The 21,404-nt window shown below is 36.2% G+C and overlaps 1 protein-coding gene and 3 non-coding genes across 4 annotated transcripts; all 4 read right to left on the bottom strand.

Annotated features, from left to right (window-relative positions):
• Positions 1-159: 159 nt before the first annotated feature.
• On the bottom strand, positions 160-4,916 carry RPS3A (ribosomal protein S3A). The gene is made up of 6 exons (XM_051965739.1): positions 4,804-4,916; positions 3,691-3,794; positions 3,033-3,220; positions 1,163-1,371; positions 530-639; positions 160-321 (listed from the first exon to the last, which is right to left on the bottom strand). Exons 1-6 carry the CDS (start codon positions 4,863-4,865, stop codon positions 200-202), a joined length of 795 nt encoding a protein of 264 aa, XP_051821699.1. The 5' UTR covers positions 4,866-4,916; the 3' UTR covers positions 160-199.
• LOC127542217 (small nucleolar RNA SNORD73) lies at positions 430-494 on the bottom strand. Its single transcript, XR_007948602.1, has one exon. It is a non-coding gene; the product is annotated as a small nucleolar RNA SNORD73 (small nucleolar RNA).
• On the bottom strand, positions 724-787 carry LOC127542216 (small nucleolar RNA SNORD73). The gene has a single exon (XR_007948601.1). It is a non-coding gene; the product is annotated as a small nucleolar RNA SNORD73 (small nucleolar RNA).
• LOC127542215 (small nucleolar RNA SNORD73) lies at positions 2,329-2,399 on the bottom strand. The gene has a single exon (XR_007948600.1). It is a non-coding gene; the product is annotated as a small nucleolar RNA SNORD73 (small nucleolar RNA).
• Positions 4,917-21,404: the final 16,488 nt, after the last annotated feature.

Here is a 21,404-nt window from a genome sequence, read left to right as displayed (position 1 = left end):
ACCCAAGGTCATATCTTGTGACAATCCTCATGGTTTTATTACAAATTTATTTACAGAGCAATTATACAATTTCATAAGGCAATTACTTATATTTTCCAAGCACCAAATATTAGTCACTATAAAACCTTAAAAAAAAAAAAAAAAAAAAAACCAGAACCATCACAATGATAAATTTTTATTTTTCAACCTTTAAAAGTTCTTAGACAGATTCTTGAACTGGTGGTTCATAGCCATCAGCCCTTTCCACTTTTGTGCCCGTTTCATCTCCTGAAGGTTTTCCAGAGCCACCACCTTCACCATGAAGTTCCATTAGTTTTCCCACTAAAAAAAAAAAAAAAACAAAAACAAAAGCACATTAACTATTATAGGAACAGAGGATTTACCAAATAGGTATGGATAGCAATGAAGAATCTCGGATCTATATTTGGGAATGTCAGTAAATGAGTATAAGCATGAAACATCATTTGGGACCAAAACTGTGGTCATCATTCATTCCCATTTAAAAACTCATTCTATCAGTTCTACTTACATTCAAATTTGGGCTTCTTGAGCATCTTGACTTTTCGAACAAATACATCATGGAGAGGATAAATGGATTGACAAGCCTTTTCTATGTCTTTCCCGATGCTGTCTGGAATTCTAAAAAGAAATACTAACTTTAAAGTCCACTCCACTAATGATTTAGAAACAATTTATAAAAAAAACCCTCCATGCTGCAATGAGAATATCAGAATAGTGTGTTATCATTAGATATCAATTGGGACCGAAACGTTTTTCATCATTTATTCCCATGAGATGCAGCATTTACTTCAGGATTATCTTTTTGCATAAAGACAGACAAGAACACAAGCCCAAGAAGGCTAGATTGTGGTCTTGTTTCATTAGAGGAAATAGATACAAAACATCAAAAAGATGAAAAGAAACAGTAGTATTTTCTTTGACAGTACCAATTGGTTTAGAACATATGGAACACACTTCTTTGCCCCACAATGAATGTGTAATGAGGTTAAAAGTATCCATTTAAGACCAAAAGAAACCACTTGGATTGTAAGTGGTTAGAAAGTGTCTAGAGAACTCAAAATCAAAGCAATTAGGCTTAACTCCAATGATTACCAGACACAAGACTAACTATTTCTATGAAGGCAGCAACCTGTGCACTTACAGTTTATTGACAACTTCTTTCAAGTCATTTGTCTGCACCTCTCGGGTCATGATTTCCATCATTTTCTTACGAATCTGACGGACCTGTTGGTGCTGGGCGTAAGAGGTCTTACGGATCTGGTTGTTGCGCTTTTTGGTAAAACCAACACAAAAGAGGCGGAGCAAGTAGCCATCGGTGGTTTTGACATCAACATGGGCTTCAATCATAGTCTAGAAAATAAGATACGATCTTTTCAGGTTCAGAAATGATTTTAATCATTTCCAACTCCATTGTCAAGAAAAAGCACAAGTTTAAGTTTAATTGTAAATCAATTTCATATGAATTTATAAAATGAGATAATCATTTCTATTCAAGTTGACACATGAATGATGTCCTTTCAAGTATTCCAAACTTAATTTTAAGAACAAAACCTGAATTATCCAAACAAAGCCCTCTAGGATAGAAATTTCTGGTAATTGATTTTCTTGTGAAGTTGAAAGACAAAACATGAACAACTTTTTTGAATGGCATTCATTTCCCAATCTTCTCCAACAGCAGAATGAACTGAACTTTTATTGATAATGCTAGGTCATAATAAACATTATAATCATAATAAAGACTTCAGAAACTAGGAATCTGTATAGAATTTGCACCCACACTAAATAGCATTGGGCTGATAGGTTTTTGCACACTTGTTAGAACTAAATAAAATTAAGAATAAAACTATCTGAATCTGCACAAAAGAAGCAAAGAAAAAGATGCATTAATCAGCCTAAGACCACATGTATACAGATTTTATGGCTTCTTTTTTTGATTGCCCAGTCTCTTTAAAAAGATCTTATTTCCATTACACTAAAAACTCCATATCCTCTCTAATTCAAATATCTACTAAAAATTGGAACACGTTAAACAAAGCAATAAAATGTAAAAAAAAAAATCTTTCTGTTCTAATTAAAATTCTGGAAAACAATTATTAAGTATCAAAGTTATTTTAAAACAATATACTGTAATGGAAATTAGTTATGTTGAAAATAAAGCTAATAAAAGGTAAACAAACAAAAAAGGTTAAAAAAATAAATAAAATCTGGGGATTTATTTGGATGGAAACAAAAATTCTCCATCAAATATGCAATCATTAAATGAAAGAACCTTGAAATTTCCCAGAAATCTTACCTACTTTATAGGGGAATTCAGAAAAAATGCAATGGTGTAATCATTATATATCATTTGGGCCCGAAACATTTTGTCATCATTCATTCCCATAACCATCAATTAAAATCTTGAAATGCTACTACTTCTACCTGGCATATTAGATAAAAGACTGAAAGATAGTCCAGAATACCATCTCATTTTCCTGTCTTTGCAGTTTCAAATCTTACCAGATACAAGTAGGATTATTATTCTCACTTGTTAAAAAGTAAATAGTCTCAGATTTTGCTACTAGTTTCAAAGAAGCAGAGAACTAAGACGAAGCCTTAAATCTTTTGATTTTCAGTGCCATATTATCCTGGGTTTCTTCCCTAGTACACTGTGATACTAATAAAGCATATGTCAATTTTAATTTAAGTGCCAGTTAGAAAAATATTTTTATCCTTAAAATTCCTGTTATGAAAACACTAGATCTACAGAATATCCTCCATTTAAAATATTCTAAACAAGTTTCTATTAATACTTCCTCAGCCACACTCTGGGGCCAACTCACATGTAAAAAAGTTGGTCCAGAAGCCAGCTCTAGATATTTTATATATTTGCCTATATTTTTAATTGGGGGGAGGGGAGAAGAACCCAAGAACCATAAGGAACCTGCCCCTGTAACTTTTATTGTAAAATACAAACTAAAGTGCTTCAAGGAATACTATAACTATCTAATCATGTAGTATTTGATGCTTACCTGCCACTTTTTGACCATGGAGCACATTTTGTCCCTGGTAAGATCCATTCCATGGAAATTGGTCAAACAATTTTTACCCTGAACATCCTCAGTAATTAACTTGAACTTCCGAAAAGCAACCTCATCATTCTGCAAATCAGCAAGGCTTACTTCAAAGACTCGACCCTTGAGACCATCAGAGGCAATTTCTATAAAACAAAATCATTTTTTTAAATTATCAACAAAACTACAACAGCAACATCAAACCTACTTTACAAGAACTATCATAAAGACAGATGTCGAGAGTCATTTAATAAGATAAAAACAATTCGAAAAACTAAGAAAGCATGTGGGACCAAATCCACCTCAGTTATTGTGAAGAAGGCATTTTATAAACCTCAAAAGGATTTATGACTATTACACCAAAAGGTTTTTATTATTGTTTTAAACTGTACTCAACGTCATTAAAATCTTTTGCTGTTCTTTACCAAAAGATTTGATTATTATGTCTTAAGCTGTACTCAACTGCATTAAAACTTTTTACTGTTTTGACTCATCACAGCTATCAATTATTCCTCATCAGACCTTATTTCTGATATCACCAGCATCCAGTAGAAAAAGTGGTTTGCAATAGGAACTATTCCAAGACATACACAAATCCAAAGAAATATTTATTTACTTGTTCCTTGAGTCCTTGTCACCAGCGTCTTGCCAATATTGCGAATGTTGAACATAGCTGGTGCTTTTACATCATACCAATCCTTCTTCGAAAATGGATCAACCCTTTATGAATGAGAGAGAAAAAAAATACCAACCTAAGTTAGCTACTTGTTATTTTACAAATTGCAATCTAGCATGATATATTGGGGAAAAAGCTGGTCTTAGGGTCACTAAGGTCCAAATCCCAACACACGCAACCTGAGACCACAGAAAGTCACTTTACCTTTCAAGGTCTCTGGAAACTGAGAATAAGTTGCATCTTGTAAGTTCTCACGTGGAGTACTACTAAGGAAACGCAAGGAGAAGGCCCGAGTCCTCATTCAAGGAACGTCTCAAAAGGGCCTGCAAACATTTCTCCAATAGTTGCCCAGGCGAATGACATAGACCGGCCCATTAAGGAATGGTTAGTTTCACTTAAACTCGGGCCTCGGTTTTCGCCCAGCAGCCACCCTCCCACGGTTGTAGGGCTTTGCCAATTTTAAAGGGCCAGAGAAATGCTTTCTGTGACCGAGTGCCAGGGACAAACGGGCTACCTGACTAGAGGCCTCAGGCTCACGGTACTCCCTTTCCCCAAGGCTGCCGGGGTGGCCCCAAACTACCCCATCGGGTTTTGCGACTTAAGTACAAATGCAGTTTCGCTCATGCGGCGCTCGGCTTCAATGCACACGTTCCTTCGCTTTCCCAGGATACGGATAGGGAAACAATCAGTTGTAACAGACTCCCTACCACCACCCGGTCCTAGGCGGGCTCCGGGGGAATCGAGGCCGTCAGCCGGGAAGCGGCTCCTCGTGGGGTCGGGCCTGGGCACGACACTACGGCCACAAAGCTCCGGAGACCGGCATGCGAGCTCTGAGCTCCCCGCCCCGTGCGCACCGGGGCCGGCCACTTTCTCCCGCCACTCCTCGGATTCGCGGCTGCGGCCCCTACCGGCCCTGGCCCCGGCGCTAGTTGGCCTGGGCCGAACCTAATCCGCCCGCCATCCCCGCCATCCCGCCCGGCCCGCGGCTGGAGACCCATCCGCCCGCCTCGGAGGACCCCCACTGAAGTACCCCAAACCCCAATCAACACTTACACTTTCTTCTTGGCTCCTTTTTTGCCGCCTTTGGTGAGGCGCTTATTCTTGCCCACCGCCATGATCCCCCTCTGAAAGCCAAAAGGCCGGAGAAGCAGCTCGCGCGAGACTTTAGGAAGTTGGGGCGTGGCTCGGTCCTGGCGTTTCCTCCGGCGTGCGTGCTACGCGAGTTTTCCCCGACCAAATCGTCGCGAGATCTGGGAGAGACTAGACGGATCCGTAGGAGCGGCTTCAGCGTCCCCTGGCGCTCGGAGGCTGTACAGGTTTGCCGGAAAGAGCCACGGAAGCGGAAGTGATTGTAGCGGGGGTGGTGACGTGGGACGGGAACGCGATTCCCCGAGTATGGCTCTGAAGTGCAGAGAAGTGAACTATGGAGTTGTTCAGACCTATCTTTACAAATGAGTTTACAGAGAGGCGGAGAGATTTTACAAAAATCTTGCAAGTCGTTATTGGCAGAGCCGGAAATCGCATTCAGTTTTGACTTGGTGGACTTGCTTCTCTCCCAGCACCCCTCACATTATTGCGAAAGGAATCTCTTGCGTTCCCGGTATTCCCCCTCCTCGCATTCAACCCACAAACATCTGCCAAATTAAAATGACCTAAAAGCCTCTTATTTTACAGCCCCCACTGACTTCCTATGGCTCTCCAGAGACTCTGAACCTGGACTCCGTGACCTTGATTTTTATATATATTCTTTAAACAGCTATTTCAGCGAAATTGGCTTCCGTTGTAATGCTACGTAATTTATTTTGTACATTTAAAAATATGACAAAGATGAAGAATCCCTATTCCATCCCAACCTATCTATTCAGATGTCTAGATATCCTACATTTTCTGCTTGTGTAAAGAAAATTCGGAGGTTTTTGCATTTATAGTATTAACACTCCCATTTACTTAGAGTTTTAGTGATTGCAGAATCTTTTACATCCGTTCGCCCATTTGATCATTGCAACAAAACTACGATATACCTCTATAGATTCCATCATCTACATTTTATATATCAAGAAACAGGGCAAATTTCCTCAAATTACTTTTAAATTACATCCAGAATGTGGGAAAATAAATTTGGTTTGTTTTTAAATTATAAGTCTGTTATTTTGTAATTGCTTCAAAGGTGGGAGGGACTTAAGAAACCATCTGATGTTTTATTAAGTTATTTTATTAAGTAATGTGTACAAGATGACGTGGCAATCCCCAGAAGCAAAATTTGAACTCAGGATCATAGACCCAGCCATCGTGGTCTTAATGCTATATTCTTCCTTCTCATCATAACTCAGTTAAATCTCCTTCAAGTCTTTATTTGTCACCTTCCCTCCCCTGCTCCCAATTCTTACTTCTCCAATTACTTTGTAATTGCCCCGCATCTACTTTACATACTTCTCTGGGTATATGTTGTTTCCCTCTAGCAGAGTTTGTTTCTTTAAGGCCAAAGATATTTCATTTTTATCACTGTATACCCAGCACAGTGTTGTTAGGTGCTGGAAGAAAAAAAAAATGTTTCATGATTTGAATCTTGGAAAAAGGGAAAAAAGAATTAGAATGGGAGAATAGAACAGAAATACCGAAGTAAAAGTCACCTATTTCACTACAGGCCAAACACAAAGCCTGAATAGAATATTAGTGTCACCTTTCTCAGGTAACACTTGCATTTTAATGAGAGCCTCTGACAGCAGTGAAATGCCTCCAACTTCTAGAATTTCAGACATCAGTGAGAGCTAATGAGGTATCTATTTTTAGACCTAGGAGAGGCTTGGCTCTAGGAACTTGTTTTGCTTAAGTATAGAGAAACTCCGGATGAAAACAATTCCGTTTATACAATTCTAATGGTAAGCAATTTCAGAACACACTTGAAGGCTATGCCCGCTTTTTTTCAAATTAAAAAAAGTTAATGATAGAAAGCATTGTGGGTTTCAGTCCATTTTAGTTTAATGGTAGTAAACACTATGAGTTTCAGATTCAATTTCCCATTTAAAATTGAAGCAGTAACATATCCAACATATAAAGGACTGCTTGCCATCTAGGGGAGGGGGTGGAGGGAGGGAGGGAAAAAAAATTGGAACAGAAACGAGTGTCAATATAAAGTAATTATTAAATAAAAATTAAAAAAAAAATTGAAGCAGTTATTTTTCTAGCAGTAATGCCGAATTGAATTGTCAACCACATTTTCTTGATAGTAAGGATAACAGATATTTCTGAAATAAATTTAAGAATGGAGTTTTCAGTAAAGAAATGTTATCAAATCTTAAGGGAAATCGACTTCATTAGTATTGTATGCTAATCAACTAAGGTATCTAGCCCATATAATAATATAATATCATAGTTTTCATGTGTATGTTGTTTTCCAGTTTAATCTTCAAGAACTTATAGGCTGGTCTGACTTAATTGTTAATGTTAATCATGTTAATCTTTCTACAAACTGATTATTCTCTTCATGTTTCTCCCTGTTTTATAAGGCTCTTCATAATCGTCTAACATATTCACTCACCTTTTTTAAATGGCAAAAGAGGAACAAGTGTCTGATAGCCAAATGGTTTCTGGCCTTTTTTGTTCTTTTAGTAATTGCTTTATTTTCTGTAGGACAGGACAGTTAGTCTCTGCTGTCTCTTCCTTGATTCATTTTCCACTTTTCAGCAACAGTAGTTTGTTTTATTTTGTCTGGCTGGATCTATTTTAACTCACATCATATTGTTTTACCTTTATCCTTCTGACAAAATGTTGACTTGACTTTTCAGGTATGCAAGTAAATCTACTGATATTAAGTTAGAGTACATGAAGAAACAGCAAAGTTATATTGATAAGAATGCTGGAATTAAGATTGAGCATGCTTAGTTTCTGCCACTTTATTACTCAAAAGTGAAAACAGAGGCTAGAGATAGGAACTTACTCATCCTTAGTCAATAGGTGATTTGAGACAGAAATCGGACCCAGGTCTTGTGACCCTTGTTCTTTTCATTTTGTCACAGGGATCCTCAAACTACAGCCCTCAGGCCAGATGCAGCAGCTGAGGATGTTTATCCCCCTCACCCAGGGCTAAGAAGTTTCTTTATTTAAAGGCCCACAAAATAAAAGTTTTTGTTTTTACTATAGTCTGGCCCTCCAATAGTCTGAGGGACAGTGAACTAGCCCCCTATTTAAAATTTTGAGAACCCCTGGGACCTCCAAAGTTCTAGCCTAGACCTTTTTTCTCTTCAATAATAATTCTTATTCTGTTTACCTCACAGAGCTATTGTGAAAAGCAAATGACATGTGTTTAGGTAACACATTTAAAATGTAAAATTAAAATGTTACCCGAATGTAAGATGTCATATTCTTTTGTGATATTTGCTTGTTTAATGATGGAACAACTGTATAATATATTCCTTGTAAATTTGTTAAAGCATAAAACCTTCTTAATTTACTTCTTAATCTACCTAAGTAGAATCATAGAACATTAGAGTTGGAAAGAACCTTGGAGATCATCTATTCATAGATAAGATTCTAGAGTTTAGATCTGGAAGGAACCTCAGAGATCATTCAAGTCTCTCATTTTATAGATAAGGAAATTAGGTCCAAAAAGTTTAAATCTTAAATGACTTAGACAATATCACATCTCTGGTAGGTGAAAAAACTAGGACAAGAACCCAGTTAGCTACTGTGTGGTACCATGGTCTCCTTAACCATAATAAATAAACATAATTTACCATTTTATATAATACTATTACCTATTTGTTTAAGTGACTGTTCATAGTAAGAAATTTCACCAATTTAAAAAATTAACCATCTTTGGCAGACCAAGTCCCTTGTACACTTTATGCAATGCAATCTAATCCAACAAGGACTTACTAAGTGCTTACCAAGGGCACTATGCTAGATAGTAGGAATACAAAAATCAAAGTGCAGGGAGATGTAAACAGATAAATTGAGGAATAGAGATGAAGCAGTAGCAGACTAATGGTTCAGAAAAGGTACATTCCAAAGCCTGAGAAAAAATCAGTTTGTTGCTTCAAAATTACATGCCTTCTTTCATCAGCATTTTCATTCATCATCATTCTAACTCTTAAGATAATTTAACATTCTAAAAGGATAATGTTTCAAACTTAGGATATCATAACCCTGATATTAGCAAAGACTGCCACGTTCTTTGTCTAATTCCTCTTTTTCCCCAAGAGTGAAAGAGCCACAGGGGGGTATTTAATGAGGCCAGGTGCATCTAGTTTACTCATTAAGATACTCAGGCACCTAAGGGATTTGTCAAGGACCATTATTCCCATCCTGCCTTTGTTTTGTACTAAAAGTTTCCTTATGAGGTTTAGATTTAGATCTATGTTTGCTCAGGTAGTTTTTTTCCATTTCAATACATGTTTTATTACTGCTTATTTTAAAATAATACACGTATCAGTTTTCTAATTATACAGGATGAAAGGGTTGTTATCAAGTTTTGTCTAAGTTTCGATGTTACCAGATCGTCTGTTTATTAGCATCAGATTTTCTTACATAAAATTTACAATTTTGAGAAAATAATACATTTTGAAATATCAATTTGAAGTGTATATTCATGGATTTTTACTTATAGGACAAGCAAGTAGTGGAAAGAAGTAAGACAGCAAATGAATTTAAGATTCTTGAATACAAAAAAAAAAAAAAAAAAAACCTACAAAACACAATCTACCTACCTTTGTGACAGACATTTTCTCTTTGAGTACTTACTTCTGTCTTTTAACTTCACATTTATAAAGTGAGAGAGGTAATAGAGCAATGTGAGTGTTCAGAGTTCTTCAAGATTAAATTACTGTAATATATTCTAGACTATCCTGGATCACCTTTAAGCCCCAGCTTCTGCAGAATTCTGCCCTTAAGCCCTCCATACATTAAAAGGATGGAAAATTTCATGATCCTCCAAGATAATATTGTAGTTTGAGATTCAAGACAAATAATGTATATAGCAAATTTGATATGAAATTACTTTGAAAAGGATGAAGGACTATACCAATGTCAGAAACTATTTTTATTACTTTTTCCTACTTAGCCATTCAGTCTCTTCTGTTGCCTTAGAACAGCTTCTTCTGTTCCTTATATCTTGCTGTTAAAACTCCTGGAGGTGTGCCTGCCAATCCATGCATGTTGTCTACCTCAGACTCCTGGGGTTAGTGTGACTAAGCAGAAAGCAGGATTGGTTTTGGAGTTGGGCCAAACAAGAAAGTTGACAAATTAGGCTGGTACTGGCAATAGTGGTATAACGAGCATTGGATAAATGATAGACTCCAAGTTCAGTTCAGAAAGGGCTTCACAGGGACAAAGTGAGGAAATGCTAGGATCCCTCTCCTAACCCGGAAGCCTGAATGTATGTTTTTATATTGAAAAGCACCTGTTCTTTGGTTTCTTTACTTCTACATATTCAAATCATACTGGGTTTTTTTTTTTTTTTTTGAGCCACAACCTCTGAGAGATCATCTGACTAGTTTTTTCATTTTAGTGATGTGGATACTAAGACTCAAAAAATTCAAGTGGCTTGTCTGAAGTTGCACAATTAGTTAATTGCAGAGCTGAGAATTAGACTGTGCTCAACTATAAATTTCTAACAGTTCATAATAATAACATATTTACATTAAATGTCATTTTGTTTTAAACTAGCTAGTCAGAAACTTTATGCATGTTTTAATCTACCGAGTTGCAGAATTGGGAAGAAATAGGAAGTTTTTTGAGGGAAAGAGAAGAAATGAGGATTGTGCAGAATCTAAAGTGTTCAGATTAAGGATGTTTTAGATGTAATTTAGGCAGGCCATCTGAGTGTTCAGAATAAACAAACAGCTAAGAAATTTTTGTGGGCAGTCCATTTACAAAACGAAATGTTCCTAGTACCCAAAAGTAAAGAGCCCCCATTCCAGAAATCTAATGAGCTGAAAAAATTTAACCTGAGCCTAAAAGCTGATCTAGGATCCAAAGAATCTAAACAAAGATCCAAAGATCTAAACAAAGATCTCTGACTGTAGAAGAGAAGCAATCATATGAAACAAAGTGAACTTTAAGAAAGGTATGTGGTGTTCTCTTCTTTAATATAATGGTTCTCTGGGAGCAGGTTTCTCGGAGAGTTTTCTGGAGGCAGCCTTAGTTTCAGTTCAGAGTAATAATCACTTCAAAATACAGCCAGCTGATAAAATACAAACGTTTATTTTCTCCTTCCAAGTCTTGGGCCCGGTTAGCTTTCTTAGAGGCCTATCTCTCTGCTTGGTTCCAACAGCTCTTGCAGCTTGTCCTTTGCCTCTGCTTTCTTCAGCCTCCAGCCAGCACAAAGGTGGAAGCTGGAATGAATCTAACTCCTCCTCCGAGAGTGGGCTTCTGTATCTCCCAGAGTGCTCTCTGGCCCTGAAAGCTTCTTGCTTATATGCTGTTCACTGAGTACACACCAATCATTATATCACTGGGAAACCATTATTTGTTGTATGATTAAATCAATGCTAAACTAGATTTAAACATTGTCTCCTCAATTCCACTTAGTACCTTATTTTAAGTTCTGGCCCATAACATCTCCTTGTAGGATCGGATCAATCATACTGGACCATGCTAAATTAGATAATTATTGTCTCAACTCTAATGAGTTAACACTTTGTAAGGATTCCAACAAGGTATAGTAATATTTCAGACTTGGACTACTTTAAATAATGTACTCTATATTTTCTAACAGCACATAATTTTTTCCATGTTGCTTTATAAGCATTTATGTATAAGTATTACCTTCTTACTGTATACTGTAAGCTCAAGGGAAGGATCCATGTATTAATCATTTCCTTATCATCAACAGCAACTTGTAAAGGCCTCCCACATAATAGTCCTTAGATCCTTATTAGTGGTGTGACCCTGGGCATTTACCCTTCCTCAGCCTTAGTTTCCTCACTTGTAAAGTGAGGGAAATAATAGCCCTTACCTCAAAGGCTTATTATGTACATAATGTACATAAAATTCTTTATAAACCTTAAATAACCATATAATCACTAGATACCAAAATTACCATTAGACATTCAATATATTTTGGTTAAATTGAATGTGAAATTTATTGTACTCTCCACACTGTGATAAACAAAATAATAAAATTGGTATGCACACAGTAATTTCAGGGGAATATATATATATATTTGGGGGGGGGGGTGCTGAGGCATTTGGGGTTAAGTGACTTGCCCAGGATTACACAACTAGAAAGGATTAAGTGTCTGAGGCTAGATTTGAACTCAGGTCTTTCTGACTTCAAAGCTGATGCTTTATCTACTGCGTCACCTAGCTGCCCCAGAATAAATTTTTTATGAAACACTTGCCCAGCTTTTAAGTCAATCACAACAGGAAAGCTCAGCTCACTTCTTCTAAGCCTATAGTACAATATGCAATAGTGTTTTGTCTTTGTTGTTGAAAAGAAAGTACAAGTACTACAGAATCATTTGTTGAATAGAATTCATTTTAACTAAGTGAACACTGATGGCCATTCACCACAGCTTTGTTCTATGGAACCTTTGCAAAAATTTTCCTGTACACATTTAATACTGGTGCATTCATTCAGCAAGTCTTTGTTGAACTGCTGTTATTTGTATGAGACCTTAAGAGCCCTTGCCTGCCTTCTCTTTAAGTAAACCAAGTCTCCAAGTAGTTTTTCATCAAAAGTCCCAGTTTATTTGATAACTTTAAAATATAGCACAGATTAAGTTCTTTCTCTCTGTGGTGAGGTAAAAACCTATTGTTTGCTATTCTTATCTCAAGCTCTTCCTGATTCCCTTCCCAGCCACTAATAAAATGAGAAGTGGTTTAGATCTCTAATCATGCTAAGTGTATAAATAGGGCTGAGTTTTATTTTCCAGATAGAAGCTTTTATTCTGTACTTGAATGTTGGCAGATCTGGACTTTATCCAACCCTGTCCTTTTTTTTTTTTTTTTTTTTTTTTTTTTTTTAAGGGCTATTGACTATCTTTGTACAAAAGATATCAGGTACAAATACATATGGCTTTTAGAAGGACAAGACAGAGTTTCTAGTTCTATTTTGTTCCTATTTTTCTTCCTAATAACATCCAGGATTTTCTTGGCTTTTTTGACTGCAGTCATCAATGTCTTCATAGAACAACCTGCTGAGGTTTTCAGAATCCTGCCTTTGATATGCTGGCAATGTAATATAGAGAAAAGATTGGATTTTGAGTCAAAAGATCCAAGTTCAAATTCTGGTTCTGTTATTTGAGCAAATCTTTTCTTCTCTCATTTTCCTCATCTCTAATAGGAGGAAAAGATCTCTGAGGTCTTTCAATCTCTAGATATCTAGTCCTATAATAATTAATTTAACAGACTAATTGAGCAAAATTGTGGGAAATCCAAAGATACATGGGACATGAAATATGAGGTCTAATATAGGAGTTAAGATAAATAAATATATATTCATTTGGAGAAATAAAAGGTCCAACATTCCAAGGTAAAAAATGATAATAGGAATGAGGGAGAATAGAACTACAAATCTTAAAATACACATTGGAATAGTAATAGTCAAATTTTTGGTGCCATTTTAAAAATTGGAAGGTAAATCTGTATACTAGATTATATATCAGAATATATATTATATTATCATACATATATTATACATACATTTTCTGTGTGTATAAGCCTAAGAGCACATTTTGCTTTTGGAAGAATTCCTTATTTGATAAGACTGGTGGGAAAATTAAATTATCCTGGCAGAAAATGAGGCTTTACCAGCAATTTACACCATATATTATAGTAAATTCCAAATGGGATGTAACTTAAATATAAATGAATACATCATTTTATTTATTTATTTATTTATTTTATTATAGCTTTTTATTGACAGAACATATGTATGGGTAATTTTTCAACATTGTCCCTTATAATCACTTCTGTTCCAACTTTTCCCTTCCCTCCTTCCACCTCCCTCCCCTAGATGGCAGCCGATCTCATACATGTTAAAGATGTTAAAGTTTTCTTGTTGCACAAGAAAAATTGGATTCAGAAGGTAAAAATAAACTGAGAAGAAAAACAAAAATGCAAATAGTCCACATTCATTTCCTAGGGTTCTTTCTCTGGATGTAGCTGATTCTGTCCATCAACTGATCAATTGGAACTGAATTGGATCTTCTCATTGTCAAAAATATCCATTTCTATTAGAATATTGGATACATCATTAAAAAAAAAAAAGGGAATATAGAATTGGATACATTTCCTCAGTTTGGGGTAAGCTGAGTATTCTTAAGCAAACAAGAAATAGATTCAATAATTAGACAATTTTGCACATACAAAATTTTAAAATTTTTAAAATTTTAAAAGTTGGCCTAAACAAAATCAATGCAGCTCAAATTAAAAAAAAAAAAGATACTTCAAAATATTGGATAAAATTATAACAACTTTTCCCAGAAGGTACCAGGTTTCTTTTCCCTTGAAGCTACAGTTCTTTAGAACATAAATTCATTGTGAGAAATTTTTTTTTCCATAAGTAGAAATCGTTTCATTCTTTGTGGCCACAAAAGGATATAACCAGTACTAATAGATATAAATTACAGATAAACTGTAAGTAAGGACAAACTTTTTGGTCAAGTCAACAGCATTTTTTCAGACTTATTATATATCAGGCATGATACCAAGTACTAGAGATATAAAGAAATAGAAAAAAAAAAAAAAAAAGGTCTCTTCCTCCAGGGAGCTCACAGTCTCATGGAAAGGACAGCAAACAAAAAACTGAGCAAGATATACACAGGCTAAATTAGAGGTAATCTTGAGACAAAAAGATGGGGACGGGGCGGGGAAGAGAAGGCTGGAAAAAGGCTTCCTGGGAAAAAAAAGTGAGGATTTTAGTTGAGACTTGAAGGAAGCCAGAAGATGGCAGTAAAGAGGATTACATTATGGACATGAGGGACAGCTAGTGAAAATGCAGTCAGAAGTGTCTTCTGCAAAACAGCAAGGAGGATAGAATAGATCATAGGATAAATGAAACAAAGTAAGCTATAAGAAGACTAGAAAGTCAGGAAGAGACTAGGTTTTGATGGTCTTAAAGGTCAAACAGAAGATTTTATATTTCATCCTGGAAGCAATTGGGAACCACTGGACTTTACTGACTCAAGGAGAAACTCAGTCTGATATGAATTTTAGAAAAATTACTCTGATAGTTGAGTGGAGGATGGATTGAATCAGGAAAAGATTTGAAACAAAGAAGCCAACCAGAATGTTATTTTCTCCTACTTTATAAATATTTTATTTTTTTCCAATTATATGTAAAGATGGCTTTCAACATTCATCTCTCTGAGATTTTGAATTCCAATTTTTTTCTCCCTCTTCCCCCCCCCCCAAGATGACAAGCAATCTGTTATACATGTACAATCACATTAAATATTTCTACATTAGTCAAAACAAAAGGGAAAAAGTAAAGAAAGGAAAAAAAAGTGAAAAAAAGAATGCTTCAATCTACCTTCAGATTCCATAGTACTTTCTCTGGGCATTTTGGAATTGTCTTAGAACATTGTATTGCTGAGAAAAGCTGAGTCTGTTAAAGTTGATAACTGAACGGTGTTCCTGTGACTATGTACAGTATTCTCCTAGTTCTGCTCACTTCACTCAGCATTAGTTCATGTAAGTCCAGGCTTTTCTGAAATCTGTCCATTTATCATTTCATAGCATAATAGTATTCCATTACATTCATATACTACAATTTGTTCAGCCATTCCAATTAATGGGCATTCTTTCATTTTGCAATCCTTTGCCATCACAAAAAGAGTTGCTATAAATACATAAACATAACCAAAACAAAAACATAAACAGAACATAAATAAAAACATAAAAACAAAAACAAGAGTTGTACATGTGGATCCTTTCCCCTTTTTTGTGATCTCTTTGGGATAAAAGACATTTTAAAAGTCCATTCTCTTGCATCCAAACACCACTAAACTGGCATTTCCTTAATGTAAAAATTTGCTGGATGTTAGAAAAAACATTTTCACAAACAGATTCATTCACTCAGGTATGAATAGCTTACAGCTTCCTTTAATCCCTAGAAGAATATTGGCATTTTACTTAGAGCACCCTCAATCCAAAAAAGCTTTTACCCTATTCCTTGTCCTTAATATTCCTGAACTATCTTCCTGTATCTGGGCATCAGTGGGTGAATTTGGCTTCATATCTCTACTTTCAAATCTCATCCCTCAATTTAAAGCACAGAGTATCATTTTAGGACCTAATCCAAAAAGCTATGTGTTTGGCCCAGGTCCTACCAACTAGGGAATTTGAGGTTTTTGAGCTATGAGGAGTCATAGAATCTGGGATGTACATTTCAGCTAAGCCTTTTTCAAACCACTGGTAAAATGCTGTTCCCATATTTTTGGTTTATAACAGTAAATAATGCCTAGCACATAGTAGGCACTTAGTAAATGCTTACTGTCAACTAAATAGATTCAAAGATAAACCACTTATTAAGAACTTAATGCATATCAAGCAATGTCCCTAAAAACTGAGAATGTAAATAGGCCTGGTATAGCAGGATATTTTCATTGTTCCATTGTTTTTTATCATTTCTAACTCTTCATGACCTCAATTGGGATTTTCTTGGCAAAAATACTGAAGGTTTGTCCCTTCCTTCTCCAGCTCATTTTCCAAATAAGGAAATTGAGGCAAAAAAAAGGGAAATGACTTGCCCAGAGTTACACAATTAGTGTCTAAGGCTGCTAATAGGACATATGTTCTCCTAAAAGGCAGCATGGTTGCATAGTAGATAGAATACTTGGCCTGAAGTCAGGAAGACAGGAGTTTAAATCTAGCCTCGGACTCTAGCTATGTGAATCTAGGCAAGTCATTTAACCTGTCTTCTCAACTATAAAATGGGAATAATATCACTTAACTTATAGAGTTTTTTGAGGATCAAATGAGATAATATTTGTAAAGTGCTTAGCACCATGGCAGGCACATAGTAGACACTTAATAAATATTATTTCTCTTCTTTACTAAAAATCAGCAGACTACAAAATTATATAATAAAAATCATAGGGCTTATGGAGAAAAAGGAGTTAGGAACCTAATAAAAATAGTAACACAGTTACATGTCAAATGATTAAGAAATACATAAAAACTATAATTAGTAATGACAGCATTTTGGTTTCCACAGGTTCCAAGCCAGCAAAGTTGACAAACAGCTACAGGTGAGAGGTCAGCCTAAGTGGATCACCAGTCTGGGAAAAATCTAGGGCTGAACCATGAGAAAAGGTAGGGATAGAAACTCAGTGCATAGGTTTAGACTAGTCCTACTAGCCCACAGCACCTATTGTACTAGAAAACATAAAATAGATATGTCTAAATCTTGAAGAAGATCTGAAATTTGCTTTTGGAAGTGATCTTTGCTTGTGACTTATTGTGAAGTGCTAGGAGGAAGATTATGTGAAATCTAAAGGAGACCTGATGACCCCAGAATGGGATGAATGGGTACGGCTTATTTCCCTTTTGCCCTTTTTTCTGCAACTTTCTATATTCTTGCCATTTCTCATAGATGAAATTCTGCATGACCAAATCAAAATTAATGTTATGCTTGAAGTGTCCCCTAATAATATCAACTGAGTTAGAATACATGCAAGTGTTTTATGGCTTTATAAAATTCACTGTACAAACAAACAAAAAAGCTAGAAAGGGAGGGGAAGGAGAGTTGGGGAGGCAACCAATCTAGGAAAGGTGAAGTCCTAAAAGTCTGGATGAAAGGCATAAACATGGCTAATTCAGAAATTTCTTCAAATGAAAATGCTGAAGAGTAAGCCACCAATCTAAGAAAGAGGCAATGAAGATTGGAGATATCTTCCAAGGTGAGAAGGCCACTAGAGAAGGATGGAGAAGTCTGGAAAGGTAGGAGAGGAGCCAGGAGAGAAGTGAAGAAGTGACAACCTTGTTCATGTAGAGGGTTTGTCTGCTCAAGATTACAAAAACCTTGCACTTGGCTACCATTAGGTAACTTTTTCCATTGATGATATGTTAAGTTCAGTAAATACATGTGGATTTCTAGAGAATATCACCACTCAGATCTTTTGTAATCACTTGTTTAAATTTATTTTGTTCAGTCAGCAAACACACACACACACACACACACACACACACACACACACACACACACTCATCCCTGAATTGAGAACAAAAGGATGTCATCTTTCCTGGCTCTTGAGTAACACCAGTGCTGAGTATAGATTACAGTGACAAGCCACAGGAGTTCCCACCTCTTTCAGTGGAAGTACAGCCACAATACCAAGAAGAATGGGAGGGGAAAACCCAAGCTGCCACAGCAGCTTTCTGAGAACCCTTTTTACCATCCTATTCTGTCTGTTAAGTGTCACTATGGAGACGTATGGGCTAGTCAGAGCAGAGTTTAAAAATGCTGATGGAAATTGACCCAAATATCTTCACCTTCAGCTTTCCTCAAACAGGTATTTTCAGTCATTGTTTATCCATGTCTGTCTCTTCATAACCACATTTGGGGTTTTCTTGCCATTTCATACTCATTTTCCAGATGAGAAACTGAGTTGAACAAGGTTAGGTGATTTGCCCAGAGTCACACAACTAATAAGTATCTGAGGCCAGATTTCAGCTCCTGAAGATGAGTCTTTCTGATTCTAAGCCCAGTGCTCTATCCACTGTGTCACTTAGCTGCTCCCAAGTAGGTCTTAGAAAGCCCTAGTGTTCGCCTCAACTATGTTGCCCCAGATTTCTGCCTCCTTCCTCACACCTTTTAAGTCTCCCTTCATTGATCAATCAGGATTCGTTAAGCATCCACTTGGTACCAGACATTGTACTAGATATAATATATTTAATGTTACATGTCGTTATATGATTATGTAGTATATTACAAGATAATTGAAGGAGGAAAGGAAGAGGAAGTAGCAGCAGCTGGGGGGGGAATCAGGAAAGGCTTCATGGTGGTTCTCTGATTGAACTTTAAAAGAGACAAGGAATTCTAAGAGGTTTCTATCTCAAAAAGTCATCTGTAATTTAGGCTAAGGATCCAAAGGAATGAGAGGCACACAGTCTGTGGAGGTTTTTCTTTGTGCAAGAAAGAATGAAAAAGAAAGGGGCAATTTTGGCAGTTATTGAGGGGTAGGACAGGGTGGTTGAGGATGCTGCATTCACCACTGTGGACTCCCTGAGAGAGAGATGGGACTGTAAGCTTTAACTGATCCCCATCAGTGCTTTTTCTCTACTTGACTCAGGGAGTAATCAGTTTTTCTGGCTTTCTCTGACAACCCCACTTAGTTACTCAGGACCTCATCAGTCTTACCTGTGATAAGATGGAATATGAAATTTTGGACAGTTTTGGAAACAGTTGTTTCCTGACCCAGTTAGAGACTGAATAATACTGGGCATGACTCTGGGTCTTAGCATTCTTACATGAAGTTTTCCAGATGGGGAACGATAATAGGTACTCAGTCTTCTAATATATATAACCTGTGTTTTAAAGCAGTTTAGGTTCTTGACTTTAAAATTTCCTTGTATCATTTAGGTATTAAATACACAAGGGTAAAAAAAAAAAATGCAGAAAGTCTGGAGATTAATTATCTATAATGGTAAAGTAAGAAAATTGTGAAAAGATGATGTCATGCTGAAAGGAACTTTTATAAAACAGACATATGCCTACTTTACAGTAATTGCTGCAGACAAATGTTAGAGACCTTATACTGGGTAACTGAAATGGGTTCATGATTTATACATAAAGGGTGATACTATATATCAAATATATATATATATGTGTGTATTGTGTTTTTTTGTGTGTGTACATACATATATATAATATTTAACAAATTAGGAGAACAAGGGATGGTCTATTTATCTCTTGGATCTGAAGAGAAGGGAGGGATTTATGGCCAGAGAAGAACTAGAGAACATTAGAAAATGTAAAATGGATAATTTTGATTATATTAAATTAAAAAGGTTTTGTACAAACAAAGCCACTGCAGCCAAGATTAGAAGGGAAACAGAAAACTGCAAAAAAAAAAAATTTATATCGATTGTTTCTGATAAAGGCCTCATTTCTAAAATGTATGGAGTATTGACTCAAATTTATAATACAAGCCATTTTCCAATTGATAAATGGTCAAAGAATATGAATAGACGATTTTCAGATGACAAAATTAAGCCATATATAATTGTATGAAAAAATGCTCTAAACTGCTGTTGGTTAGAGAAATGCAAATTAAGACAACTCTGAGGTACCACTATACACCTCTCAGATTGGCTAAGATGATAGGAAAAGATAATCATAAATGTTGGAGGAGATGTAGGAACACTGAGATACACACTTTGTTGATAGAGTTGTGAACTGATCCATGCTTTCTGGAGAACAATTTGGAACTATGCCCAAAGGGCTATAAAACTGTGCATATCCTTTCATCCAGCAGTGTCTCTACTGGGTCTGGATCCCAAAGAGATCATAAAAAAGGAAAAAGAATCCACATGTACAAAAATGTCTATAGTAACCCTTTTTGTAGTGGCAAGGAACTAGATACTGAGTGGATGCATATCAGTTGGGGAATGACTAAGTTATGGTATATGGATGTAATAGAATGTTATTATTCTATAAGAAACAATCAGCACGATGATCAGAGAGGCCTGGAGAGACTTACATGAACTGATGCTAAATTAAGTGAACAGAACTAAGAGAATATTGTACACAGCAACAAGAAGACTAAGTGATGACCAACTGTGATGGAGTTGGCTCTTCCACAATGAGATGATTCAAAGCAATTCCAAGGATGTGATGAAAAGTGCCATTCAAATCCAGAGAGAGAACTATGGAGATTGAATATGGATAAAAACATAAGAGTTTTCATCTTTTTTGTTATTGTTTATTTGCTTGTTTTTTTTCCTCTTTGATCTGATTTTTCTTGAGTGGGAAGATAAATGTAGAAATATGTTTAGAAGAATTGCATATATTTAACCTATATTGGATTACTTGCTGTCTAGGGGAGGTGCAAGGAGATTGGTGGGGAGAGAAATTTGGAACACAAGGTTTTGCAAGGATGAATGTTGAAAATTATCTTTGCATATATTTTGAAAAGTAAAAAAACCCACTATTATTAAAAAAAAAAAAAAAAGAAAGAAAAGTAACAAATGTTAGAGAGAAATGCAGAATGAACAATGAGCCTTTCTGAGGATACTAAGTGGAGGTCATTCTGTCTATGAAATAGGGAAACCCTCCCTAAATATTTCTAGGTTGGCTACGGCAGTTTTTGAGCAGCTAGTGAGATGAGGAAAACTGAGACCTGGGAAAGAACTTAGCTTAAAAAGGCCAAAGTTTCCCACTGCATCCAGAGTCATCTGTAGTTCTCCTGATCTGTATCTTGCTACCACATGCAGACAGTTCTAGAGAAGAAAGTAAGACTGGTAACTTTGCACAGCCCTATTTCACTTAAATCCAATTCACTTATGTGTCAGGGCATCACCTCCCTGATGTTTAGATCCTCTTGGAGAATGAAGAATAAATAATAACCTCTGTGAGATTTCTTTCCCATCTCCTCTTCCCTTTTCTTTCCCCTTTTCTTCTCTTCTCTTTTCCTTTCCCTTGCCTTTCCTTTCCCCTTCCTATACCTTCTTACTCCCTTCCCTTCCCTCTCCTTTTTCTTTCCCTTCTT

This window comes from Antechinus flavipes, chromosome 6, assembly GCF_016432865.1.
Source record: "Antechinus flavipes isolate AdamAnt ecotype Samford, QLD, Australia chromosome 6, AdamAnt_v2, whole genome shotgun sequence".
In the NCBI taxonomy this organism is placed as follows: Eukaryota; Metazoa; Chordata; class Mammalia; order Dasyuromorphia; family Dasyuridae; genus Antechinus; species Antechinus flavipes.
Note: the sequence above shows the minus strand (reverse complement) of the source record. Positions and strands in the feature narration are given on the sequence as shown.